Source organism: Anopheles ziemanni, chromosome 3, assembly GCF_943734765.1.
Source record: "Anopheles ziemanni chromosome 3, idAnoZiCoDA_A2_x.2, whole genome shotgun sequence".
Lineage (NCBI taxonomy): Eukaryota > Metazoa > Arthropoda > Insecta > Diptera > Culicidae > Anopheles > Anopheles ziemanni.
Genome location: NC_080706.1, coordinates 74,081,392 through 74,108,163, shown reverse-complemented (window position 1 = coordinate 74,108,163; position 26,772 = coordinate 74,081,392). Strand labels below are relative to the sequence as shown.

Here is a 26,772-nt window from a genome sequence, read left to right as displayed (position 1 = left end):
AGCAGAGTGCTGGCGCATAAGCGCACCCAAACCAATCCCTAGCCAGCATGTCCCTAGCTTTGGTTATGCCTGCAAAACTAGAACATTCAAATAGTATTGAGAGTAGTTCAATTGAATTTGCACTGAACGCAAATTAAATCTTAAATGGCCGTAAGCGAAAATGGCACCAGCCCGAGCTGAGCGGTAATAGACAAATTAATTCTAAGTTCAAGCACAGTCAACCTCTGTTCCCACGCACACTAGCATCCCGATCTGATCGTGCGTGCCGGTTTAACGGTTCAGTCCGAAGAGGAATTGTGTCCCACATCCAGCTCATCAAACTCATCAAACTCATCACAACACATCACAGCGATCGGAGCGATCGTTCGCTTCGTCCGGCAGCGCCGGGGTCCGCCAGACTTGCGAGTCTAAGATATATTGCACGCTCCAGTGGCAAACTCCTATACCAATGAGTGCAATTAGGGTTAATTTATTTATTGGAGCACATGGCGCTCGAGGACGCCATTGGCGGCTCTGCGAAGCCGCGTGAGAAAAAGAGGAAGAGGAAGCGTAGAGGAGAAGTAGATCTCCCGTCAAGTCACTACCCTAACTATAGTACACGTATGATAATCGTTCCACCCCTCCTTCGAACCGGCGAGCAAGCCAAGAGGCTGGTTCCGTGCTTGGAGCTGCCTGTTTGATTTCGCCACCGGTTCCCTGATGTTGTAGATATTTCTTTAACTTTTAATCAAGTAGAATACTTCTTGACAGTCTAGTAGACGGTACAAGGTGGCATAATGAAAGAGTCCAAAAGTCAGCAAACGATGCATACTCAACTACTGCTGCTGCTTCTACTTGTACGGTTCATGGCAAATGGATACGGTGATAAGTAATCAAAGAGCAACCATTTTGTATAGTAACTAATGTAGCACATTTTTAGGTTAGTTTGTTAGATAATGGGGCCGTCCCAGGAGATTACGAATAACTATGCCGTTGCGAAATAAATCTAATGAAATAAAGTGTAAATCAAAAATTAAATCCTTTTGGAAGACTATTCATATTTTTCTATGCAATGGAATGAAAAAAGAAGGGTAAGTAAATACCATATTTTGTCGCGTATATGACCACCTTTTTCACCCACAAGTTTAAATTAGAGGTTTTGTGAAATTTGTAATTTAAATTTTTGTTTCCTTTTAACGAATACATATAATCTTATTAAATTAATTTAACTTTATATGGTTTTTATCAAAAAACATAAAATTCTTTGTTCTGCAATAAAAGGACAGGAAATGGTTGCAAACAATTTTAAAATATTTGTCAAAAATCTATAAATTTAATGGCGATGAGCATGGCAGAACAAATTCAAATCATTTCTATTCAACTAAAAGAACTTGAACAAACAACACAAATATCGAAAACAAATTCTTCAAAAAGAATTCTTTTAAAATAATGGAGAAAGAAGATGAAAACGAAAAAACGAAGTGTGGCATCCTGGGTTACGGGTGACAGGGATAGAGGGTAGTCAGTATTGGATTGGACTCCGAATAAAGAAGGTCGTGTGTGGCGACCACTGCCCGTTGACTCACAGCGTATGCGTTGTTGCAGCAATATACTAACATAGTGGATATCACATTGGCGATCCTGCCATGATAACGAAGTGGAAAATTGATAACCGGTAGTGGTGAAGAAAGGAGGACGCGTATGTGAGTTTTTGAGAAGAAAGTTGAGTCGGATTCGGCCCTTGACCAACAAAGGGGCATTGGATAACATTTTCGCAGACACCACTGAGTCGGGTTCGGCCCATGGCCAGTGAGCGAGAGTGCGACAGTTGAGTCGGGTTCGGCCCATGACCAACAGAGAGGAAATATCGGAGACACCACTGAGTCGGGTTCGGCCCATGGCCAGTGAGAGAGAGTGCGACAGTTGAGTCGGGTTCGGCCCATGACCAACAGAGAGGTAATATCGGAGACACCACTGAGTCGGGTTCGGCCCATGGCCAGTGAGAGAGAGTACGACAGTTGAGTCGGGTTCGGCCCATGACCAACAGAGAGGCAAAATCGGAGACACCACTGAGTCGGGTTCGGCCCATGGCCAGTGAGAGAGAGTACGACAGTTGAGTCGGGTTCGGCCCATGACCAACAGAGAGGCGATATCGGAGACACCACTGAGTCGGGTTCGGCCCATGGCCAGTGAGAGAGAGTACGAAAGTTGAGTCGGGTTCGGCCCATGACCAACAGAGCGGTGCGGTGATCGCGAACGTCACTGAGTCGGGTTCGGCCCATGACCAGTGCAGAAAACCGTTGAGTTTTGGTTTGTTTTTTTTTTTTGTTTTTGACTGCTGGTAGGACAAAAGGTAGCCCATATGCTCGATTAAGGAAACAGGATGAAACATGAAAATGAGGCCGGGTGCACGGGACAGCGGTTTTGGTAGTGGTGAGTAAGATGAAAATCAAGCTGGTGGTGAGTATCGTGGGTAGTGAGGAAGCACATGCGGAGATGTAGGCAGTTCGTGATCGTTCTTTGGCAAGCATAGACGAAAACAGTTCTTACGTGAAGAAAAAAAAAAACATATTAGTAAAGGGAAAAATGAGCAAAGGCTGGATAGTCAGTGACGTGATGGAGGAAACAAAAATGCCGGAGATGGTGGTGGAGTGTCCGGTGGATAAAGACAATAGAAAAGTGTCGGATGAGTGGCTTTCGGGGTCTTGGCCGTTGAAACCGTTCGACGAAGCAGTACCGACGAACAAGCGTAAGGCGGAATGGATTAGGTTCCGGGACCAATTCGAGAGGATTGTGGAATGCAAAGCGCCAGTGGATCCAAAAACGCGCGTAACTGGATTGAAGATTTTTGCGGGCAGCTACCTATTGAGCATCATCGAAATGCAGCAGAATAGTTTGGCGATGACCACGGACATTTATAGGGATACGGTAAAGGCGTTGAATGAATATTTCAGCGACTTATGCGACGCTACGAAGGAGCGGTTGAAATTCCGCGAGATGAGAATGAAGGTGGCAGAGCCGTTCGCGGACTGGGTGCTGCGTCTGCAGGCGCAAGCGAGTTTGTGCGAGTTTCGTGGGGAACAACGCGAAGAAGAAATGTTGCAGGCGGTGACGCGCAGATCAATCCCGGCAATTGCGGACAAACTATACGAAATGGCCAATTTGTTTGAGAATAAGTTGGAAAAAGTTATAAGCCATGGGAAGCACCTGGACTTCATACGGAAAGAAGCGGAGGAGGTAAAGTCGGGTGAAATGGACGCGGGCTCGCGCAACGCTACAGAAGAACAGCATGCAGGGTTGAGACCGGTTAACGCTATTCGGTCAGTGAAGCAATCGGGTTTGCGATACAGGCCGTATGCGGAAAGGCAGTATAATGGACGAAGTGGGGGACTACAAAGAGAAGCTGGACGGCCGAATTGCCCGAAATGCGGGCGGGCTCACACCTGGGGGCAATGCAAGGCATTTCAAGCGAAATGTTTTTCGTGCGGAAGAACCGGCCATTTCGCAAGCTTCTGTCAGACTCCAGGAAAGAAGCCAGGATTGGAAGAAATAAAACGAGAGGCCAACAGGGTGAATCAGCTGATTGCCGGTGAAATCAACCAGATGATCACCGGGTTTCCTAAGCCTCCGCAGTTCAATTGCAATAGCGATGGGGATCCCCGGTTGGTACATTGCGTGCTTGGTTCCGAGAGGTTCACATTCCTGATCGACTCCGGGGCCACGGTGAATACCATCACGACCCAGGGGTGGCAAATAATAAGACAAAGGTGCCACACTATTGTCCAGGATTTGACGGTGCATCCGGAGGAGGTGTTAAAAGGGTATGCGAATCAGAAGCCATTGGATGTGGTGTGTTCGTTCAGCGCATACATAGCAGTTGAGGGTATTGAAAAGAACATGGTATTGGCGAAATTCTTCGTGGTAGAAGGAACGAAGTTATCCCTGCTCGGATACCAAACGTCGCATAAGTTGGATTTGATTCACATAGGCCACCCAAACCAACGAGGCGGATACATTCACACCGTAGACAGTTCGGTACCGGCACCTGGGTTAATGAGTGATAATGAGTTCCCCAAGTTGCCTCTAGGAGGAGTGCGTTTCAAGCTGGACAAGACGATAATACCTAGACAGATAATCCGCTACAATGTTCCGAAAGCATTCGAAGATGCTATTAACAAGAGGCTAGCCGAGATGGAGCAAAAAGGGATTATCGAAAGGGCTGACAAGGAAGGTGATACGATCACATTTGTTTCACCAATGGTATTGGTGCCGAAGGGCACCAAAGACTTCCGGATTGTCATTGATTATCGAGAGGTCAACAAGGCAATAATCCGTGAACCCTACCCCATGCCATCCTTGGAGAAGATTTGGACCGATATTCCGCATAGCAACGGGTGTTTGATTTTTACCAAATTGGACTTGAAAGATGCATATTTTCATGTGGAACTGCATGAAGATGTACGCCATATTACCACTTTTATGACTGCGAACGGATTGATGCGCTTCAGAAGACTGCCATTTGGGCTATCGTGTGCTCCGGAATTATTCCAGCGGATTATGGAAAGGATACTGATACATTGCAAGGGCATCATTGTATATCTGGATGATGTGTTGTTGTTTGCACCATGTAAGCAAGAGCTTCAGAAGAACGTTAGCGAAGTAAAAACCCTATTAAGGAGGCACAATCTAACAGTGAATGAGGAGAAATCTTCGTATAACCAGACCAAGGTGGATTTCGTTGGATTCAGCCTGGATGGAAAGGGAATACTACCTACACAAGGAAAAATTTCAGAGATTATGCAATTTGAGAGACCTAAAGACGTTTCCGAAGTCCGGAGTTTTTTAGGTATGCTTACTTTTATTAGTCCGTTCATCAAAAACTTCTCGCACATGACCAAGCCTTTGCGAGATCTACTTAGCCGGGATGCAAAGTTCGAATGGAAGGAGCCGCAGCAGAATGCGTTTGAGAACTTAAAAATTTCGGCAGAGCAGGACCTGGTGAAGCGAGGATTTTTCAAAGAGGGAGACCAAACGATACTGTATACGGATGCATCTCCATGGGGGCTCGGTGCTGTCTTGACTCAAGAAGATTCGATTTTTGGGGAGCGACGCATAATAGCTTGTGCGTCAAAAAGCCTGACTGCTGTGGAATGCCGATACCCGCAACTGCACCGGGAAGCACTAGCGATCATCTGGGCTATGGAGAGATTCGCATATTATCTCTTAGGGCGTAAGTTTACTTTGCGGTCCGATAGCGAGGCACTTATGTTTATGATGAAAACTGGTCAGCGTAAAGATGTAGGCAAACGAATTATGTCTCGAGCGGAGGGATGGTTCTTGCGAATGGAGCATTTTAACTACGATTTTGAACATGTAGCAGGCAAGGACAATATTGCTGATGCAGCATCAAGGATGGGTGAAAAACGAGATGATGGCCAGTTTGGAATTGAGAAAGAGCCTCATGAACTGTGTTTGGTTGAGGCGGACGTAAATAACATCAACGAGCAGCTGCTAGCGTTGACAACGGTACAGGTGCAAGACGAAACACTCCAAGATGAGGAACTTCAGACAGTTATGCACTGGCTCGACAAGAATGACAAGTGGCCACAAAGCATCACAAAGTATCAGCCTTTTCAAAACGAGTTGTATATCCAAGGGAGAATGCTATTGAAACAGGAGAAAATTGTTCTACCCAAGGCATTGTGCAATCGAGCGTTAATGATAGCTCATCGTGGCCATCCAGGAATGTCTACGATGAAAAACTTCTTGAGGCAGGGTTTGTGGTGGCCGGGCATGGATCGCGATGTAGAGAGTTTTGTGAAGAGTTGCCCAGAGTGCCAGCTGGTGACAAAGACTAGTACACCCTTGCCCATTACGCTGACGGAGTTACCAAAGAATCCATGGGAATACATTTCAATGGATTTTGCTTCATGTTCGGAGGTGTTGAGTTGGAAGGCATTGGTGCTGGTGGACAACTACTCAAGATATTTGGTGGCGCTGCCCATGGAGAAAACAGACACGGAAGCGGTGAAGCGGGCTCTGCGCCGAATTTTCAACACCTATCACGCTCCTAAGACCTTGAAGGCGGATAACGGGCCTCCGTTTAACAGCTCGGAATTGCAGTCTTGGCTGCAGTTGGTTTGGGGAGTTAAGCTGATGCATACTACACCGCTTAATCCAACCGAAAACGGTCTTGTTGAACGCAGCATGCAAGGCATTAATAAAGCGGTAACCGTAGCTAGGCTGACCAAGCAGAATTGGAAGGATGCTCTGGCTGACTATGTGGCAGCATACAACTCATGGCCGCATCACGTGACGAAAGTTCCTCCGGCACAATTGATGTTTGGTAGAGCAGTGAGAAATCTGCTCCCCAGTATTAATGTTGATTCGGCACGTCCTCAAGACGAGGAGTTGAGGGATCGGGACAAAGTTGCAAAATTTGACCGTAATGCGAGGGAAGATAGGAAACGACGAGCACGAGCTAGTGACATCAAGGTGGGAGATATGGTATTGATGATGCAGCAGAGAAGAGATAAAACTGACACGGTGTATAAGAATATATTGTATAAGGTGAAGGAGCTTCACGGAGGCAGAGCTACTATTGTTGACATGACAAGTAATAAGGAGTACGAGCGTAACGTCAAGATGCTGAAGAGGTACGTCCGACGATTTGACGAGGACCAAGGGCAGGCTGAGGGTAAGTCATCAGAGTCAGTACACCACAAGGAAATGGAGCCACTTGGGCGGACAGGATTGCAGAATTTATCGAAGGCACAAGACGTGGAAGAGGCATACAAAGAGAATCCGAGGCGTGAAGGGCGTAGCGGTAGAAATATAAGGCCACCGAAGCGGTACTTAAACATGTGTGTAGAGAGGAGAGAATTCTGAGAATAAGTAACGCATTATTTTTGCCAAAGGGAGGATGTGGCATCCTGGGTTACGGGTGACAGGGATAGAGGGTAGTCAGTATTGGATTGGACTCCGAATAAAGAAGGTCGTGTGTGGCGACCACTGCCCGTTGACTCACAGCGTATGCGTTGTTGCAGCAATATACTAACATAGTGGATATCACACGAAGAAGAAGAAGAAGAAAAGAAGAAGAAAGAAGAAAAAAAGAAAAGAAAGAAGAAAAAATTCGCTTAATCTAACACTTGTAAATCAAAACAGATTAAAAAGACTGAGTTGATGTACTACAAAGATGCGTTTATGCATTCGGGAATACGCCATATTCTTTGATTTTTCAAGTAAACAAGAAAATTTATTAAATATTATTAAAAATCAATACAGTTTAATTTAGCCTCTCCACAGTTATTTTTGTTTGAAATTCATTTGTCAAATTCCCGTTTCCTCTCATTCCGTGTTTCCATATCCGCTAGTTCAATCCGATGCCTGATGTCCTTTTTCCTGTCGTTATTCCTTGACCGCATGGAGAGCGTAGGTAAACTTTCTGAACGGCACCCAAACCCACTCGTCCTCCCAAAACTTCAAGTAGAACGGCCGGCACTCGATCGTGCGACAGTTGTAGCCCTCGAGGATGCCCTGCGTCTCCTCCGGCTCGATAAACTGGTCGTAATCGTGCGATCCCCTCGGCAGACGCTTGGTAATGTTCTCCAGCAGCACAATCGCCATCAGCCAGGCGAAGGTGGTCCTGTTCCAGGTGCTGATGAACACGGACCCGCCCGGTTTCAGTACGGCCGCGATCTGCTTCAGCAGCGTACTCTTGTCCGCGACGTGCTCGAGAGTTTCCGACAGTACCACCACGTCGTACTTTCCAACCGCACTCTCCCAGTGCTGCTCCATCGATTCCGCTCGGTACTGGCAGTGATTCTTAATTTCCGGCTGCTTTTCGGCGTGCGCCTTCGCCACGTCGATCAGATGATGAGCCGGATCGATGCCGACTACATTCGCCTGCAGCTTGGCGAGGGCCTCCGCGTAAATGCCACCGCCGCAGCCAACGTCCAAGATCGACAGCCCCTTCAGGGCGTCTGTCGTGTACCGTTGCTTGCGGTCCAGCTTACCGACTTTGATGAGCCCCTCGACGACCAGTGGAACTCTGAAAACGATAAGAGTATCGTTACCGATCGCCAGGAGGATATTTTACTCTGTTCCTACCTTAGCTTGTTCAGCCTGTGCAGTAGAAGCATCGGTCCATTCGGTTCCCACCAGTGTGCCGACTGCTGATCGAACGTTCTAATCTGCTCCTCGGCCGTACTTCTCATCGAAATTCCCTCCATCACGCTGAGAAACGCAATCGATAGCTTTTGGCAGCACTTTACAATCATTTTTTGAAAGAACTGAAGAATCAAAATGCAGGATACATAGCAGCTCGATTCGCTGAACGAATGCTGGTGGTGGTGCGTCATTTTCACTGCACGTCCTTGGAACTCTGGAAACACTTTTGATACACAGCAACCGAACAACTGCCACCGTACAACTGATACCGTTGGTAACATTTGTGAGAGCTTTTAAAGCTGCCCAACTTTGGCCTTTGCCAAAGGCTTCGCAATGAAGCCACGTCGGTTCCAGTGTAATGTCCATTATGCACGCGCCAGTGTGCCCCCAAAAATCCTCACGGATAGCACGCAACGAGCCGCTGTAGCACGAATTTGAATCGTGATGTGAACGTTCGGCGTGGGGCTGAAGGTTTTTCATGATAATTGGAGTTTACTAAGCCTTACGCTGGGTCATACGCATCCAAAATGCTATCAATTGATATCCCTTTGGTTACATTGTATAACATGGTGAAATATCATCCAGCTAAATTTAACATCGTCGACCATTTCTTGCAGCAATTTATAGTTTTAGAATTAAAATCAATGGAAAATGTAACTACATTGAATGAAGAAAAATTGCTTCTTCACACGGCATTTATTCAAGTTTTATAGATGGTATGGTACAAACTAAATATGTAACTCGACGCTCAATCGTCCCAATCGTCAAGCTTCAAATCTTGCAAGATATCCACCTGATCGGTATCTTTTACGTTCTCTAGTGGATAATCGTCGGCTTCCTGTGCCGACGGATTCTTCTGTTTTTTCAACTGTTTGCCATTCGTCTGTTGCTTCTTCTTCTGCTTGCCTTGTGGAACCTTTACTTCAGCGTCGTCCACCTCCTCGTCGCTATCCTCCGTGCCGGACATGGCATCATCATCCTCAGCCTCCGAGTCAACATTATCCCCATCATCCGATTCGGCCTCGTCGCTGTCTCCGAATCCGACCGACTCGTCATCCTCGTCTTCGTCGTCCGAAGGGAACAGCGTCACCGGACCGTCCTGCTTCTCCTTCGGCTTTCGGTCCACCTTCTTCAACGTCGGCAGATTGTAGTCGCCGATCTTCTCCGAGTCGGTGGCCAACCGACGCTTTGCCGATTCCGCCTCCTTGGCGTAGGTGGCGTAGAATGTACGGAGCGGCGTGCCCGAAGCTCGTACCGTTTCTTCCCAGCCTCGGATACGATCGGTATCAGCCAGCGGGATGTCCAGCTTGCTGCGCCGCTTATCCATAAACTCGTAGTTTTCCATCAGCTTGTCGCTCAACTGCTTCATCTTGCGTGCGTACTTGTAAACCGTGGTCGCCTTGGCGTACTGACGCAGCTGTAGGATGATCGGAAGCACAATCTCGGGGTATGCGACCGAGGCGGACTCGTTGGCAGCAAACTCCAGGATCAGCTCGTAGATCTGATCGAGCACGGCATCCTTGTAACCGTTCTCCTGAATATTGGCCGGCGCGAAACGCAGCAAACAGGTCAAGTTGACGGGTCGTAGCGACAGCTTCTTATGTTTCTCGTTGAAGCTGTTCGATTTCAGCACCTCCACCAGGAACGGAAGCACCGGGATGTAGATGCGCGTCTTCGCGTTCAGCTGCGTCAAGATACGACAACAGTGGAAACGGAGTGGGAAATATTGCGCCGAAGGGGTCAGCTTGATCACACCGATCGTGATCGAGACGAGGGGATAGATCAGAGGCTCGAGAGCGTTTCCGTTGCCGTGGGCCGTTCCTAAAATGTCGCCCCATAGTTTGAGCGAATTGATGTACTGCCAGTTGTAGATGTACTGGAGGCTTTCTTTTTTCTGCAGAACCGTTGCATTTCGCAGATGGATTGCCAGCTGGCGGATGTACAGAAACATGTGCTGGTACGCCACGTTGAAGTCAATCAAGAACAGCTCCGACAGCGAACGACGCATGAAGTTGATGTTCGGCAGCGTGTTTGGCGAGACAAACTTGCTGTTTTTCACGTACGCCAAGTACATTGCCTTCAGGACCACGCTCAAGTAACGCTTCTGGGCGTACGTTACCTTCAGGATAACAAGGAACGCCAGGACGCGAATCGTTTCCTCGTCCGATGTACTCCAGATGACGATCATACGCTTCAAGATCGGTTTTGTGCAGAGTGGAAACCGAATGAGGATCCACGAGAACTGGTGCAAGTGCTTCAGCAGCACCGACATGATGTGCGTCGAGGACACGTTCTCGATCAGATTCGTCAGATCGGCCAGATAATTTTTAAGGCAGGCGCGAACCTTTATGAATTTTTTATCTTTTTTGATGTCCTTAAACTGCCGCTTATCGGTCAGCCGAAGGTAGCTGCGTACGGCCGGTACGAGGTGCAGGACGCACGTCTGCACGATGGCATTAAACATGGCCGAACCCTCCACTCGGTACGGCGGAATAGTGCCTTGATCTCCCGTGACGGTATGGATAGCCGAACTGAACGCATAGCAAATGTTCCTAATCGGATGCACGTATTTCACCGGCAGGGTGGTCAGGTCCTTCGTCCATGCTCTCAGCATCTTGAACGTTATTTTCGTACCTGGTTCGTGCTCCGCGGGGCCTTTCTTCCCGCCATCAGCTTCTGCCTCCTCCTCCTCGTCGCCATCGTCACCGTCTTCTTCATCCTTCTCGACGCCCTGTTCCTCGTCGGGCTCGAAGTCACTCTCGTCACTGGCCACTTCCAGTTTACCGGACGGCTTGTGTACGCCTTCCTCCTCGTCTTCCTCCTTATCTGCTTCATCCTCCGAATCGCTGAAATCCGAAATATCGCTATCCATCGCACCGAATTTCAGCAGCTTCTCATCGTTCTTCTTCAAAAACGCGAACAACTCCGGATCGGTCTTTTCAAGCTTGCTCAGCGCCAGCTGATGCTCCCGTTCTACCTCCTCCATGGCGGCATCTTCGTCGTATTCCTCATCCGTATCTTCCTCCAAAGACGCATTTTTATCCTTAACCTTGCCATTTGCTTTCTGTTTCTTCTTTCCAAGTTTGGACTTTTTCACACTTTCATCCTCAGCCGGCAGTGGTTGACTTTTACCAATCTTTTTCTTCTTTTTCGACACGGGTGTCTCCTCAGTCGCCGGTTCAAGGGTTTTTGCGGCTTTCTTCTTCGGATTCGATTCGCTCACTGCCGGTTGAAGTTGTTCCTTGGTGCTGCCCTCCCCTTTCGCCTTTATCTTTTTCTTCGCCTTGTCTATGCCATTTGCTTTGAGTTTGCTTTTAGGTTTCGTTTCGGGTTCCTCCTCGCCAGCATCGACATCCATGTTGTCGAGGAAGTTGTCCAGTGACATGTTCTGGAAATCCGGCTTTTTCTTTGACTGTTTGATCTTCATTTTGATGTGGTATTTTACGACACGAAGAATAAAACGAACAAATAGATCGAATTTACAGCGATAGCACTAGTTAGCACGTTGTTACAATCTACAATTCTTTTCGTTGAAACCGCTCGCACGTGTTTGTTGGACTTTGTTTTGACAGCATCAAGCAAACGTCAAAATCAAATGGTTGCCAAACTGCATTCCGAAGAATCACCACTTAAATATTATTTATAAATAATTTTTTTGTTAGTTTTTTTTTTAAGGAAAATTAAGTGCTGAACATAATTTAATGAAGTTTTAAGTGTGATGTAACAAACGTATTACATTTAATTTTCGTTTTTCGTATTGATGACAACATGTCAACTGTATTTTCACCGGGCTTTATTCTAGTTTGCCAACTGATGTAATGTCAGTTCTACATTGTTCACCAGAAAAGTAAATGTTTGGAAACAAATACCGGTATCAGCAACCTACCGGAATAATTTAGATTGCGGTTTGCCCAAGTTTCTGAAAAACATGATACCTCAGCATTGCCTACGGCTGTTTCGACAGACAGCTTTCCTCCGAAGGTGAGAAAACGTTGTTTTTTTGATGATGAAATAATATGATGCAATTTTTCTTCTAGAACATCTCGAAGTTTTTCTTCTCCCTCCGACACAATTCGAACGCAGTACAGCAACGTAGACCAGCGTGAAGTGGAAAACCTTTCGAAACAATCAACCGAATGGTGGGATCCGAATGGTCCCATTCGGGGACTGCACGCCATGAACGCCCTCCGTGTCCCGCTCATCCGTGACGGGTTGATTGCCACGGGGGTGGTGGAACGTGATCGAATTCAAAAACCGGACGTTCTCAGGAATGTGAATATTCTTGAAGTAGGCTGCGGTGGAGGCATACTTACGGAAGTGCTTGCCCGACTCCAGGCGAATGTTGTTGGCATCGATCCGAGCGAGAAGTTGATCGGTGTGGCTAGAGATCATGCCAAAGAGAACCGCTCGTTGAAGCAAGACCTTATTCAATACCACGTAGAAACGGTCGAACAACATGCAGCCAAGAATTACGAACGATACGACGCCGTGGTGTCGTCAGAGGTATTAGAACACGTTAACGACAAGGTTGCTTTCATCGAGCAGTGTCTAAGCAACCTCAAGCCGGGAGGATCATTTTTCATCACCACCATCAGTAAAACGACGCCCTCGTGGTTGGGTGCTATTGTTGCGGCAGAACAAATTTTTAAGCTTGTGCCAGAAGGCACACACGATTGGGATAAGTTTATATCACCCCTTGATCTACAGAGAATTCTTACCAGTTACAACTGCAACACTATCCTAGTGCATGGAATGTTTTATCAGTTTTGGTCGAATCGGTGGTGCTGGACACAAAATACTGACATAAACTACGCTATTCAAGCTGTTAAAATTAAAGAAGCATAAATTTTAAACTGTTTTATGTAAGGTTTTCGACTTAAAGCAACGATATGTAATATAATAAAATATTAAATAACAACATAGCTAAATTGGATGGAAGTTCAGTTATATTGGGAACCTACTTCGAACGCTTTATGTTAAGTGGTAACGGATGTTGAAGTCGCTTCGGCTTGGTTTGGTACTTCTTGTTCATACTATTGACTACGGTAGAGTAAAACTTCGCCATCTCCGCATCCGGCACGTCTGTCGTCATTTTTGCGTCCTTGACGGCTTCTTCCCGCTGCTGTTTTGCAATGTCGATACCAGTCTCAATAGCGATTATTCGTTCAATTTCTGGATTCATACCGCCGTAGCTGACTCGACCGTCGATAAGATCCTCACAAGGGACGTAGCTTGGCTCCAGTATGTATTTGATAGATTCATGTAGCATTTTGTCCGTAATCTCGCTGGCGTACAGTGCTCTGGAAAGAACGAGTTTAGTTGTTTACCTTTTTTCCGGGCTGGATGTGCACATTGCTCGTTTGCTTACCGGCCCTTTTCTGCATCGGCTTCTTTTTCAACTTTCTCCTTCGTTCGGGACATGAATTTCATCTGTAAAATACCTTTAGAAAGCTTAACTTTATTCATTTTGCCCGACATCTTGTAGCTGTTTTATGTAAATTTAGTTGCAGCAAGGAAACTTAATGCTGCTGCTATTGGTAAACAAATCCAACATGTGCTGGCTAAGGTCGTTGCAAAAAGAGGTCAAAGCATACTATGTAAGTGCCGAAAAACGTGGGAATATGTTTGACAGTTGATTTGAATTTTTTATTTTTCATGAATGTCTCGAAATGTTTGGGTAAACAGAAAATTTAGTTAACAGGCTGGCCTCGGTTTTCGCCAGCCTGTACTTTATTAACTAAACAAGTTGTTGAGGTGTTGAGTGATTGGTGGTACGTGAGAAAGACCTTTACAATTAATTGAGATTATGATTATTCTAATTTTCTGTGTGAGTCACAGTTTTCTGCGCCTTTATTGGTAACCCTACTTCTCGCTAACTAATTTCTGGAAAATCATGCATTGCCAACTGCACTGGTGTGCTGTCAAACTGTGACTCGGTTACCTTTTTCATGCGGGACACGGACGCGTCGGACGCCCTCCGCCTATTAGCGGCCAAAGAGATTCTTGGGAAGCGGCCAAAGAGATCTCCTGCATAATACAAGGAACGCTTTTGAAACTAACTGTTCAAACAATGGCGGTGAAGAAACTAGCTTTGCATCGACCTCTCTTTTTATCAACCTTGGTGCTGGCAGTACGTTTGACAGATCGATTGTGTTTTTTTTTTCTTTTTGTCCTAACGCACCTGTCATTTGAAGCAAAACAACCGTTCTGCGATTGAAAGTACGTCGCGAAGAAACAGAAAAGAAATTCCTTTGCCTTTGCCAGAAAATGCTAATGTGAAAATTACTAGTTGTTCCGTTTAAGTAAGTCCTTTTCCTGGTGTCCTTGCATCTATTGTGATCGCGGTTCATAATGTTTAGTTTCAACAAACCAACGCCACCAAAGCGTGAGCGAAAGCGAGAGCCTTCCGAGGTAAGTAGGCTTATCCGACAGCTTGTGCATTAGTCATCGTTGGCTTTTTCTTTGTTTTCCGTTTTGGTGCAGTTTGGAATATTCGGTCTTTCGGACGACATCGGCGGGCTCGGTGACGATCTGGACGATGGCAGCGATGTGGATGACGATACCTTGGAAGCGGAACTGGCTGCCATTACTGCGGGCCACGGAGGTGCAAGGCGGCCGAAGCCGAAACCGAAGGCGAAAGGAATTGTAGCACCACACGAGCTGGACGCGATGGTTGCGGCTAGCTTGCGGGACGTAGGTAGCGACGACGATGTTTCCGATGATGGTGATGACGATTCGGATTTGATGAGCGAACTGACCGCTATCACCGGGGGAGTATCGTTGGATGATGATGGCGCAGACGACGAGGAAGATGCAGCACCACCGGCGGCACCTCCGAGAAAAAGTTCCTCCAGTGTAGATTTGGTCACTTTGCTCAAATCACGCATCACAATGTACACGCAGGCGGAAGAGGGCGCAAAGAAGGCGGGCGATTCGGGGAAGGCCAGACGATTTAACCGTGGTCTCAAAACGTTAAAAGACCAGTTGCGAATGGCTGAAGCGGGTAAAGCGGTTGATCAGAGTGAAATACCTCCGGAGGTGAGCGTTAAGCTTGCCGGCAATCAGAAAGATTCCTCGGAGGAGCAGCCCAAACCGAACACAGCACCGGTTCGCCCAGCGCCACCTCCACCGGCCGCAAAACCTGCGGCGGTCGAACCGGGACCATCGCATTCTGCACCACCCGTGCCTCCGAGACGTGATGCTGGTCCGCCCCAGACACCGGCGCCAGTGTTGGAGGAAGCTGCCACTCCAGATGATCCAAAATTGCGGCTCCTAAATGAGCGCAAAGCTCAATACAAGCAGGCAGCACTGAACGCAAAAAAGGCTGGCAATAACGAAGAAGCGATGGGGTATGTAAAGGTACTGAAGCAATTCGATGTGGTCATACGTGCCCTGGAGAATGGTGAGGAGGTTGACTTGAGCCGTATGCCCCCTCCACCTAAGGAATTCAATAGCGGAACGACGACGGCTTCAGTGAACCAACCAACAGTGCCTTCCGGGGGTAGACCAAAGGAGGAATCGAAGCTGCAACAGGAAGCCGAAGTGCCTTCCCAACCGTCCCTTCCAGTGCCAGCGGAGGGAGAGGAGGAGGAGGCTGCGGAAGAAAATCTCATCCTCGGCACGACGGTCCTGGAGGCCCTCGAGCAGCGATTGGAAAAGTATAAATCGGTCGAGCAGGCGGCAAAGGAAGAAGGCAACAGTTCCAAAGCACGAAGAATTGGCCGCATTGTGAAGCAGTATCAGGATGCTATTAAGCTACACAAAGCCGGAAAACCGGTCCCATTCGATGAGCTACCAACACCCCCTGGTTACGGACCAATCCCGGTGGATGGTCCACCGAAGCCTTCGACGCCGGCAGCCGGACCTTCCAAACCGGCTCTTTCCGTTCCACCAAAACCACCGGTTGCTCCCCAGAGCTCGCCGGAATCGGTTGCGGGTACGAGCAAGCCCTCACCGAAACCTGCGACCACTCTGTACGACAAACAATTGGCGCTTTTAACCGAACGGCATCGAGAGTATAAACAAGCGGCCATCGAAGCGAAGAAAGCGGGCGATCTCGAGGAAGCCAAGGAATGCCTGCGGGTATTCAAGGGTCTGGAAAAGCTTATCGAGGTTGCACGTTCCGGTGGGCGGGTGGATATGAGCACGCTGCCGATACCGCTGGCGAAACGCAACGCACTCGAAGCTTCCTTTACCATCGTAACGCCGGAGGATTGTGATCAGCCCGTCGTCGAAGGTGGTGCACCGGTCGGGGACGACCTGGACAGCGAGACGCGCATTCGCCTCGAGGAGCAGTTGTCGAAGCAGCTGATTATCTGCCGGAACACGCGCGACCATCATCGGGCGATGGGCGACGTGGCCGGGATGAACAAGTTCGAAAATCTCGCACTGAACGTGCAGAAGGATCTCGATCTGGTGCGGCTTGGGCACCGGCAGGGTTTGCCGTTGCCAAAGTTCCACTACGAAAAGCTGCAGTTCAACGTGGTGCAGTGCAACACCGATCTGTCCGATAACGAGGTGGAGATTAAAGTCGTGCGTGGAATTAACTACAACGTGCCCAATCCAAAGGATGTTGATACTTACGTTAAGTTCGAGTTTCCTTATCCTCAGGTAAGTGTCATTGCTATTCAAAAATTATCCGATAGAAACCTCATATAGTTCTTTAGTACATACCAATTTTTAAAACAATTAAATACAGTAAAACATCGATTATCCGGGATGATCGGGATCGGTCGGACCCAGGATAATCGGATCTTCATACAAATGTATGTCCCACATACGTTTACAAGACTTGAGTTGACTGTAAGAAGGATTATCAATACAAAAAACCTGTTCTTCAACAACATTGGTTTGGTAATAATTAATTTATTTAATTTTAAAATATTAAAATTTGTCAAATAAACTTATTTGGTCTCAAAGTTGCTGTAACGAAAATTGTTACTCATCTGTTAACCATCTGCTCAACACGTTTGTGCAGTTATCGATTAGCTGACCCACGGATAATCCGGCCCCCGGTTAATCCGGTCCCGGATAATCGACATTTCATTGTACTTACTTTGCACGGATTCGTTTCGTTCCGTTATAAATATTTTTTCATAAAATTTTTTACTAAATTCTGGTTTCCCACCATTTAGAAAGGTAAATTCTAGATGCTAGTTCCATTTTTCCCATTCCATAACCTTAGACACATGCTGTTCATATTGTTGAAAATGTCGTTAAGTCTTGAACTCTCTGTCGAGGAGCTGTCGAGGCAACCTAATATTAATTTCTTGCAGTCCATTCATGAAAAACACTCGTAATTTTCTCAGATTTTTACTACATTCTCTTTTTTACTTACAAAAAATATTAAAACGACTTCAAAATTCTCAAATTGTTATCAAAACGAAGATTTTTTGGAGCACTTTTGTTCCAACCGGCATTTTAGATTATGGGGCAAAATAACCCCAAAACAACAATTTTTAGAGACTTTTATCGTGATCTGATATCATCTTGTCACACTTTGTCCTACATAGTGTTTTTGGTATCTGTAGTCTTCGTTTAGTTTGGGCATCTACTTTAGCTGGGATAGCCAGATCAGTAGATGGTTTTAAATGTTTTCTGATACAAACTGGAAGGGTCTTATCTAGTGTTGTGCCTAATGAATCTTTTGACAAGATTAATTCATTTGAATCTTTCACCTAAGATTCATTCAGATGAATTCATGAATCTTTTGGAATTCAAATCTTCAAACGTTTATGAATCTTTCAAAACCATAATGAATCTTCATGAGTCTGTCGTGGACCTTTCACAAATCTCCATGATTTTTTCATCGGCGTGCGATCATGCGACAAAAAAGGGGTCCCCCTACTCATTTTTTGCTGTCATTTAAAGGTTAATGAATCTCTAAAATACAAGGAATCATTCAGATTCATGAATCTGAATCTGATTTACAAAACTCTATTTTTAACCTCATGCTATACAGGAAGATCCGTTGAAGGGAAGAACGAACCTCGTTAAAGATACTCACAGCCCCGAGTACAACTACCAGCAGACGTTGGAGATCCAGCGCAATCAGCGTAACTGCCAGCGAATATTCAAACGCCAGGCGCTCAAATGCGAAGTCTATTCCAAAGGGTAAATATTATTTGAACTATTTGAAAACATCCCCCAGAAAGCTTTGAACATCCTGTTGCATTTCCCCCCATTCCCCTTAAAAAACTCCCCCATGGGAAAGGGAGTTGTGCACGCAAGCTGTTTCCTGTGTTGTACCTCCGTGAGGGATCATTGGATTGTCATTTTGCACCCTCAGTCCCCAATGTACGTTAATGCATGGTTCCGTAGCAGAGTGCATGGCAACGAAAAAACCACAAGAATCCCCGCTTTTGTGTCACTGTTAATCGTTAATGTTCGGTGGGAGTATTCGTTGGTACCATTTTTCCACAGACCTTCACAACCTTCTCCCTTTTGGGCATCCCGTAATTTGTACGCATGTAGTGAGTAGATTGGTGTGTCCTTTTTTTTTTAGGATGCTCCACTGTAGCTTCCGAAACCGTTCGGGAAGGTTCAATTTTATTTTTTGTCTTTCTTTCCTCCCACACCACCACCCATTTGTATTGCTCGTGATTTGCATCTAACTTTCCATCGGCCAACCGTTTGTGTTGAACAATATTTGCGTGTGCAATCGATGCGTTGTGCCGCGTACCATCACGTGCTTGCATGTCGCTTACCACGCACGTTTCCGTATGTGTGTGTGTGTATGTTTTTTGGCCATTGCGCCTTGTAATGATGGTCGTCGCGCCTTCCGCCCAGATGCAGCTGCTGTTGCTGCTGTCACGGTGCATCAACTGGACTTTTCTCCTCCTGTTTCAGTGGTTTCCTCCGCTCGGACGTGCTGATTGGGACGGTCTCGATCAAGCTGCAGCCGCTGGAGACGCAGATCGAAATCCACGACTCATTTCCGGTGAGTAGCCCATCCGGTAGCGCCCTTTGGGGGGGGGGGGGGAGGGAGACTGCAATTCTCATCGCGTTCGCCTCGCGCATTTTGTTGCAGCTGATGGACGGCAGACGCACGGTCGGGGGCAAGCTCGAGGTCAAAATACGTGTCCGTAATCCCATCCTGACGAAGCAAATCGAGCAGATTAACGAACGCTGGGTGGTGTTCGACTCGTAGTCGGGCCGAGGAGAGCGCGAGGGCCGGTAAATGGCTGCCGGTCCACCCGGACGAGTCATCGATGTTCTGGCGATACAACACACCGCGTCCGAGCCGCTTGGTTGTGCGAATTGGGGTTGAATAAATTAAACGACGCCGCTTTTCCCACGAGGCCGAATGGCCAAAGCAGCAGCAGCAGCAGCGGAACCAACAGCAGCAACCTGTGCCTTTCAGAGGGCACGGTCCGACGGGAAATATTCGGTCAATGTTAGAATGTGATATTACGGAAAACGTGTTCCGCTCGTCGAAGCTTTACTCGTGGGCAACTAACGCTACGGTAGTGTTGAATTGAGCTGAAACAAGCTCAAACGATGCTAAATTGGAATCGCGTAACATTACCATCGCAGCACCGGATCGGCGGAAGGTTTGGGGGAGAATGTTATATTCGAAACATGGTTTTGTTTTGTGTAAAATATAAAGGAAAAAAAACGACAGAATGGTTTCCTGTGCTGAACCAGTGCTACGGGCCATCATGAAACGGACACGCTTACGATGAGTTAATTGTTAGGTTGAAAAAGAACTTCAAGGAAGGAACTGGTAGAACCATTTTGAAGTCACAGATGTTGAACAAGATTTTGCTAAACTATTTTAAGAGGAATCTATTATTATCTTGAACAGCTCATATTTTGCGTTATCTTGTCAACTCAATCTCGGTTTATTAATAAAAAAAAAAAGATGGAAGATAACACAATCCATCCAGTGTATTTGAAATGTTTTTGAAAAGCTTACTAAACATATTTTTCGCTCGGTAAAACTGTTAATTCGATGGAGCAGAGGATCATGTGTTGATAATCGGTAGGAAAACATGCGAATGGCTAAAAATGGCAAAATATAAAAAAAGTACTCGTACAAGCAGCTAATGTTCGACTCCTTTATGATTGATTAGGCAATCCGAAAACATATAAATTATCATCAATAAAAGAAATGGGACGTTTTATATCCCTTTTCCGAATGGCGAAATGTTAGCGCAATTGTTGGCGGAATCTTCCACCCGATTTGTTGCTTTTTACAAACGCAGCTGCTCCGTGTCGTAACGCGACAATACAATTCCCGCCGAAGGGAGTGAGGGACACATTGGTTGATTGAGTAAGATTTTATTCTTCTTTGCATACAAACAGTTTGAAAAATATTTACAATCGTTTCGTGCGAGTGAAGCAAAGTGGTGCCGCAAGGAAACATTAAGATGAAACACTAGAGCACAGAGGGGATGTGGGATCTTACAACTCCAACAAACGATAAGAAAAGACAGATATATAAAAAAAAAAGACAAACAGACGCATAACATATGTACACCGTGGTACATAAAGAAAGCGCGTTGATAAACAGCTAAGGCTATGACTGCATAACAAACATGGGAAACATGCAAATATCTTCCCCCTTTCGTGCATAAATCGAACCGGAAATTGTCGGTGGCTGGGCAAATCGGAGAAAGTTTTTTCCCCCTGCGCTTGTTTGCGCCCATTTGGAAGTTTTTACCCCGCTTGCCTCGTTGAACCCGCAACCCCGGGGTTCCGTCCCGGGCACTTTGTGTGCCAGGGATGATTAAATGCGAATTGCTCACAATGAACCGGATCGGATTACGGACGGCGGCTGTCGACGAGCGCGAACGCCACCGGAGCCGATTGTCATCTGTCAGACAGTTTTCGTCGATTGCCGGCACCGTAACGATATTATTCACTTCCGCTTTGGCCCGCAATGCCCGGAAACGCAAAGCATACCACCGCCCATCCAGCCCATTGTTCGTTGTGTGTAGGGAAAATTGTGCAAATAGTGCTCCCGGTACGGGAATGGCGAGATGCGTTCCGGATGCCTTCGACGTTCTTTTTGTCTTCTTAGTTTAACTGGGTTTTTTTTTACGTGGCTCCCTTCTTCCTGCAAACCGGAACCACACATCGCTTCCCGGGAATCTCGACCATTTACTGCTAAGTGGATCTGGACCCGTTCTTTCACGTCCAATCGGAAACGCACCGCTTCCTTCCGGTTCGTCGGGTTTGTGCCCCCCTGCGACCCTGCCGACCTCTCGCGCTCTCCTAAAATCGCCCGAGTGAAATGTTGAGGCACATTCCGAACGTCACGATGCCGATGAAGCAGACGAGCACGAGAAAGCAGAGATAGTGGGCGCTGACCGGCATGCGGAACAGTTTGGCCGACATCTTCAGCGAGGACGCGTACAGCAGGACCGTGTTCAGATCCTCGGATGATGTGTTCCGGTGCACGTACGGGCGGATGCTGATCAGGTGGCCGCAGGATTGCGTTTGGCGACAGGTCACGGTGAGGCTGGCGGCCTGCGGAAAAAAAACCCGGAAAGGGAGGCGTTGGAGTGTAAAGTTGAGACAATGATGGAATTTTTTGCAGGACACGCAGAAAATGTAACACGTTTGAAATCGCGTGATCGTTTTCTGTTGAGATTTCATGAGACGCATTCCTTGCATCGTCTGGGAATTTTCTAATTGAAGAAAGTTTCTTACAAATGTTATATTGTTCGAATATTTCTGCTTGTTTATTATTATTAGAAAGCGTTTAAAACAATGCAATAAAAATAGAGCTGGTAGCTTAACCTTATCAACAGCAACAAATTAATGCAATGTGAATACAGCTGGTAGCTTAACCTTATCAACAACATCTAATTTCTGGCGAACCACTTTCTATCTCATAGAAGGGCCCCAAGCAGTGGAATAATCGGGGCCCTGCGGACATTTAGATTGCTCTTCTCTACATATGGCCGAAATTGGACTTATTTTTTATAACAGCTCGCAATCCTTTATATTCAGCTTAAGTCTTCATTCTTGTTAATTCTACACATCTTTCCGTTATTATCCATAACTTCGTTAGATATCTGATAGTAATTGTTAATTCTGGCTGAGAATCTGAAAAAAACAAATTCATCAACAATACAATTTGACAGCGTATTTAGTAAATCAGATATTTCATTATATTAATATAATCAATCTGAATTAAATAAAAAAAACACAAAAAATAAAATAAAATAAATCCTTTTCGTTCTGTAAATTATGGCCTCGAAATTCTAAACCAAACAGACCTATTGAAAACTACTCATTTTAATACTTTTCTGCGAGAAATGTCATGCGTTTCTTTTTTTTTTTTTAATTAATACAAATTTAGTTCAGTGTTAAGAGATGATTTTTTTTATGAAGTGGCACGTGAATTGAGAGCATTTTAAGTCCAACGAAAAAGATTCGACGGTAAGAAGACAGACGCTAACATATTCTGCCAAGGTGAAAATTAACAATGGCTAAGTAATATCAACGTATATCAAACATAATTTTGATCGAAGCATGTACACTACAGCGAGAATTAATAAAATAGGTGGTTACTTTTTCGGTTTGGGGTTTTCATCATGGAGCTTCTTAAGCATCGCATCGTTATTTTCGCCTTTAAGATGGAAAAACGTTTCGAAATTCTTCGAGGTGAGCAATTAAATATTCATCTTCTTATGAACCGCATCCGGCGAGAGTTATTGATTTGAATTTAAAGTTCGAAGCCAACCTTGCCTCCAACTGTGGCACGATTTGATTGGAACTTGATCACCGACACCCGAAATTGCACGAGACGGTAAAATCGATTGTAGGCATTGTCCCATCCAACTCACCAGCTTTATTCGAAGCGCGAAAATGCACCGAGCTACGCAAAAACCCCTTTACGTATCAGGCAACGTGTGAACTGTTCCGGCCAGTTATTCTGGCTCACCACATTCGTTCCTCCCGCGCCATTTTGGCGGATTTATGCGGACGATTTTCCCGGGCCGCTTCCGGTGTGCTACGCGTGACCACGTAGCGTTCGGTGTGCAAGGCGTTCGCCATGATTTGTATGCACGGGACCGTGTGTTCGAGGTCAGTCCGAACCCAAAATCGTGCCCCAAAGCCACCTGCCGTGTGTGCGTGTGGGTGGAATATCGAACAACGTCCGGACGCTCGCTCTGACGGCGGACGTTTTGGCGGATCACAGCGCCACAGTACCGGGTTGATTTTCGTTTATGAATTTAATTTCTAAGCTGCGTGTCGAGCTGGACTACTCCGAATTTTCGGCGGTAGTATTCTGTCATGTCTAATGGACATAGGTCGCGACACAAAACACTTCGTTATGAGTGAAATTGTGTTGAAATCATTTTATTGCTCTGGTAGCCAATGAACTATCAATAAATTTGAATTTATTCAATGCAGATGTGTTGTTTTAAAGATACTAGAATTTGTTATAGACCTCTTACTGAACTAAGAGTAAATTTTAAATACCATGTTTATGCGTGTATAATACCAGCTTTTTTATCGGCGATTATTGCATCAAAAAGTGGGCTTGTTTATGCTAATGTTAAAAAATATATCTGTTGAAACTTATCTTTCTTGTGGGATTTCTTTTTAATAAAAATATTGACCATGTTTAATACAAAAATCGGAACGAAATCGTTACAAACAATTATAACATTCGTAAATTCAAAATATTCTGAAACAATGAAAAGAACGATGGAAGTAGCAGAACGAGCGCAGTCAATAGCGAAAAAATCATCAATTGATTTAAATTGATGTTGTTTTTTCGATAAACCTAAGTACTAATGTAAACATTTTTAGAGAGAATTGTAAAAGTAATGGTATTTTCTATACGCGAAAACATTTTTTTTTAATTTACATTTTGTTTAAAGTTTGTAACACTATGCATATCTCTTGAAGGCTCAATTTATTGCAAAATTGTCGGTACCTGTTCAATTTATCATTAGCACTTATGCTCTAACCATTCGAAGACTTTGTAATATTCTAAAATTCAAAATTAATGTAACTATTTTAAATTTCAATCTTTCAACCACATTTTATTATGCGTTTTTCTTCTGTTCTTTCCAAATTTTTGCCTGTTAGATTATTATAGCCCGTATGGGTATCGGATCGGTTTTTAATACGTTGTCATAGCAATTGCCAACTCTGACAGTCGTGTGCTTCGTTTTCGGGTATTTTAATTCAATCTTACTCACACTAATTACCCTTCTGCGTGCGGTCAATTATTTTGCAAGGTTACGATGAAATGGTCCCTCGGTTGTTTGGACGTTCGTTACTTTTCAAAAGGGGGAGGCTTGCCGAAGCCAATGCAACACGGAAACATAATTGTGCGCCCAAATTGGCTGCCGACACTGCAGTACGGTGGTCGGCCATTTTCCACGCACAAAATCCCGCCCACGCACTGCAAGAGCGCACTGGCTTGAGGAACCTACGAAATTTAATTATCACACAGCGCGCGATATAAATTCATTGCAGCGAAAGCAAAACGTTGGACATCGCATGGTGACGTCTGGTTGCAGGCGAAAACCCGGTCCCGGTCCCGGAGTGCGCACTCGGGTACAATGTCGGGATGTGTTCACGAACGCTGGAACAATGGGTTTCGTTTAACTAGCTATTAATTAGTCAGCACCGACAGCACGGGAGCGGGGGAGGGGGGTATTTTCGTGGCCGATGCTGGCGCGAAACCGTGCACCGGTATTATCTGCTGATCCGACCACCCGGAACATGTCAGACGGCCGAGCACACTCTGAGCAACGGATCCACCCATTATGGATGCGATAATGTGTCCCTATTAAATTGTCCGTTAATTGGCAACGGGGAACGGTACGGGGGTGGAAAAAGGTCCCGGTACACCGATTGACAGGTAGTAATCCTCGCCAACGTTTTTCCCTTCAGACGAGCGCACCATCACCACCACCACGAAAGAATGCACGTGCAAGCGGTTAGCACCGACATTTTTGCCTAATACGGTGTTTTTGGCCGACATTATGCAAATTCAATTCGACGCATTTTCGAACGGGTTCAGCATTTTGCCGGCGTACGTCATTGTTGGTGTCACCGGTTAGAACCGGCTTTTTCGAAAACGGAACATCGTAGGGTGCTTTGTATTTTTCTTCTTCCTTTCGCTGGCAAAGGATTAGGGCCTGGTTGTGGGAGTGTGTCACCGAAGCCACAAATTGAAAGCGGATCATAGGCTGGCCCCGGTTGACGACCGACTGCGCCACTGAGCCCCGAATTATGTGTGTAGTCGCCCGTTAAGCTGGTCGGAATTGGTAAATATATATAAATGAAAGCCTTTCACAATCGCTGCAAAAGGTTTTGCTGATTAGCGGACATTTTGTCCGCCGTGAATGGAGGAGATTTTCAATTAGGCTGAAATAAATCAGCTTATCGCTGGTAGCAATTGCAGGTCTAGTTTATTAATTTAAAAAATCCGTGGATGGTTATACGATTTGAAACCAATTGAAAATTAATACAAGATACAAGCATACATTCATCAATAAATCTGAAAGCATCCAACATGATATTGCACCCAACATCCTGGAGCAGTAAAGGAAAAAGAATTGAAAGATTTTCAAACCTTTAAATGGCACTTTACCAAAACTTACTTGCAAATAAAACATTATGATTTATTTTACTGGAATCTCATGGAAATAGGACAACTTATCAAAATGCTTGTTCTTTTAATGTTTTTATTGTTTGCTGGCAGACATACTATTTTTATCACTTATTTTGTTCTTCTCAGATTGCTTCATGGTTTTAAAATTTAAAGAATTTAAAGTACTATTAGGGGGTAATATACACCCCTGAGGCAAGACGCACTTGCCAATTTCTAATAAAAAATGCGTTTTGATCGCGAAAAAAGTAGTCAAGTAGTCCCTGCAAGAGTGAATTAAAATATGGTCACTCTGTGAGTTTTATAGCTCTATTTGAAGAGAAACGTGAAATAAAAGCAAAAAAAAAGAACATCGCTGGTTCTGAGTAAATTTTGCTGACCTGGTCCGCTAAGAAAAAAGTAGAGCTAAAATCGTTGTTTTTATACATGCTTGCATAGTTCTATTAATTAGGATCAGAGCCGCAAACTGCAAATAGAAACCTGGTACGCATATTTAATCGTACTTTAATTAAAAATATATTCAACTACAGACGAGGGCAAAATGCACCCCGTGGGTCGAGAAAACTGCATCCGTTTGTAAACAATCTTAAACGAATTTTTATCATAAAAAATATGTTGATTAATAACAGCATGTTTTCCTTAAATTTCTTTTATTTACGATCAAATTGCAGGAATTTTTTTAACTTTTCACAAATCCAAATTTGGTTATTTGAGGAAGGATGCATTTTTCCTCACTGTTTTAGTGATTACTACCCCTTTGTTGTGGTTTATTTCACCCCAGCACAGTTAATATGAAGTTGCGTTTTACCTCTAACTAATAAATATCTACCAAAAATTGAGCTTTTCAGAAATTGAAAAATTAATATTTTTTCTAGCAAAAAACCTATAAACTCCTCAACAGGTTACTAGTTTGAACCATGATGAACTAAATTAGTTGATAAAATCGACATACACTAGCAAGGTTCATTGGAAACTAACAGTTTCCCTTAAGAGGTGCGTATTACCCCAGGTACCCCTACTAGTAAAATTTACTT

At 45.3% G+C, this 26,772-nt stretch overlaps 7 protein-coding genes across 7 annotated transcripts in view; 3 read left to right on the top strand and 4 right to left on the bottom strand.

The window, feature by feature from the left end:
* Positions 1-2,859: 2,859 nt before the first annotated feature.
* Positions 2,860-7,372, top strand: LOC131285457 (uncharacterized protein K02A2.6-like). Its single transcript, XM_058314313.1, has 2 exons — positions 2,860-6,676; positions 7,356-7,372. Exons 1-2 carry the CDS (start codon positions 2,860-2,862, stop codon positions 7,370-7,372), a joined length of 3,834 nt encoding a protein of 1,277 aa, XP_058170296.1.
* A 17-nt stretch (positions 7,373-7,389) lies between these two features.
* Positions 7,390-8,342, bottom strand: LOC131285456 (ubiquinone biosynthesis O-methyltransferase-like). The gene is made up of 2 exons (XM_058314312.1): positions 8,092-8,342; positions 7,390-8,032 (listed from the first exon to the last, which is right to left on the bottom strand). Exons 1-2 carry the CDS (start codon positions 8,340-8,342, stop codon positions 7,390-7,392), a joined length of 894 nt encoding a protein of 297 aa, XP_058170295.1.
* A 467-nt stretch (positions 8,343-8,809) lies between these two features.
* Positions 8,810-11,715, bottom strand: LOC131289748 (nucleolar complex protein 2 homolog). Its single transcript, XM_058319057.1, has 2 exons — positions 11,327-11,715; positions 8,810-11,173 (listed from the first exon to the last, which is right to left on the bottom strand). The coding sequence occupies exons 1-2, from the start codon at positions 11,576-11,578 to the stop codon at positions 8,900-8,902; spliced, it is 2,526 nt and encodes an 841-aa protein (XP_058175040.1). The 5' UTR covers positions 11,579-11,715; the 3' UTR covers positions 8,810-8,899.
* Positions 11,716-11,998: 283 nt separating this feature from the next.
* On the top strand, positions 11,999-13,079 carry LOC131286610 (ubiquinone biosynthesis O-methyltransferase-like). Its single transcript, XM_058315589.1, has 2 exons — positions 11,999-12,132; positions 12,189-13,079. Exons 1-2 carry the CDS (start codon positions 12,080-12,082, stop codon positions 12,994-12,996), a joined length of 861 nt encoding a protein of 286 aa, XP_058171572.1. The 5' UTR covers positions 11,999-12,079; the 3' UTR covers positions 12,997-13,079.
* On the bottom strand, positions 13,008-13,682 carry LOC131286611 (M-phase phosphoprotein 6). Its single transcript, XM_058315590.1, has 2 exons — positions 13,520-13,682; positions 13,008-13,451 (listed from the first exon to the last, which is right to left on the bottom strand). The coding sequence occupies exons 1-2, from the start codon at positions 13,627-13,629 to the stop codon at positions 13,109-13,111; spliced, it is 453 nt and encodes a 150-aa protein (XP_058171573.1). The 5' UTR covers positions 13,630-13,682; the 3' UTR covers positions 13,008-13,108.
* Positions 13,683-14,369: 687 nt separating this feature from the next.
* Positions 14,370-20,170, top strand: LOC131289982 (coiled-coil and C2 domain-containing protein 1-like). Its single transcript, XM_058319355.1, has 5 exons — positions 14,370-14,562; positions 14,635-16,761; positions 18,113-18,264; positions 18,940-19,090; positions 19,181-20,170. The coding sequence occupies exons 1-5, from the start codon at positions 14,503-14,505 to the stop codon at positions 19,298-19,300; spliced, it is 2,610 nt and encodes an 869-aa protein (XP_058175338.1). The 5' UTR covers positions 14,370-14,502; the 3' UTR covers positions 19,301-20,170.
* A 1,199-nt stretch (positions 20,171-21,369) lies between these two features.
* LOC131285455 (uncharacterized) overlaps positions 21,370-26,772 on the bottom strand; it is a 38,056-nt gene continuing 32,653 nt past the window's right edge. Inside the window, exon 8 of the mRNA XM_058314311.1 lies at positions 21,370-21,624. Within this exon, the coding sequence (XP_058170294.1) occupies positions 21,370-21,624 (255 nt within the window). The remainder of the gene's footprint in view (positions 21,625-26,772) is intronic.

Excerpts from the sequence above, each read along its gene's own strand:
- LOC131285457 (XM_058314313.1), top strand. The coding sequence starts at position 2,860 with ATGCAGCAGAATAGTTTGGCGATGACCACGGACATTTATAGGGATACG.
- LOC131285456 (XM_058314312.1), bottom strand. The coding sequence starts at position 8,342 with ATGACGCACCACCACCAGCATTCGTTCAGCGAATCGAGCTGCTATGTA. Across the intron at positions 8,033-8,091 it reads CACAGGCTGAACAAGCTAAG|AGTTCCACTGGTCGTCGAGG; the intron begins GTAGGAACAGAG and ends TATCGTTTTCAG.
- LOC131289748 (XM_058319057.1), bottom strand. The coding sequence starts at position 11,578 with ATGAAGATCAAACAGTCAAAGAAAAAGCCGGATTTCCAGAACATGTCA. Across the intron at positions 11,174-11,326 it reads CCGCAAAAACCCTTGAACCG|GAAGATACGGATGAGGAATA; the intron begins GCGACTGAGGAG and ends GCGTCTTTGGAG.
- LOC131286610 (XM_058315589.1), top strand. The coding sequence starts at position 12,080 with ATGATACCTCAGCATTGCCTACGGCTGTTTCGACAGACAGCTTTCCTC. Across the intron at positions 12,133-12,188 it reads CAGACAGCTTTCCTCCGAAG|AACATCTCGAAGTTTTTCTT; the intron begins GTGAGAAAACGT and ends TTTTTCTTCTAG.
- LOC131286611 (XM_058315590.1), bottom strand. The coding sequence starts at position 13,629 with ATGTCGGGCAAAATGAATAAAGTTAAGCTTTCTAAAGGTATTTTACAG. Across the intron at positions 13,452-13,519 it reads GCCGATGCAGAAAAGGGCCG|AGCACTGTACGCCAGCGAGA; the intron begins GTAAGCAAACGA and ends CGTTCTTTCCAG.
- LOC131289982 (XM_058319355.1), top strand. The coding sequence starts at position 14,503 with ATGTTTAGTTTCAACAAACCAACGCCACCAAAGCGTGAGCGAAAGCGA. Across the intron at positions 14,563-14,634 it reads GAAAGCGAGAGCCTTCCGAG|TTTGGAATATTCGGTCTTTC; the intron begins GTAAGTAGGCTT and ends GTTTTGGTGCAG. Across the intron at positions 16,762-18,112 it reads TCGAGTTTCCTTATCCTCAG|GAAGATCCGTTGAAGGGAAG; the intron begins GTAAGTGTCATT and ends CATGCTATACAG.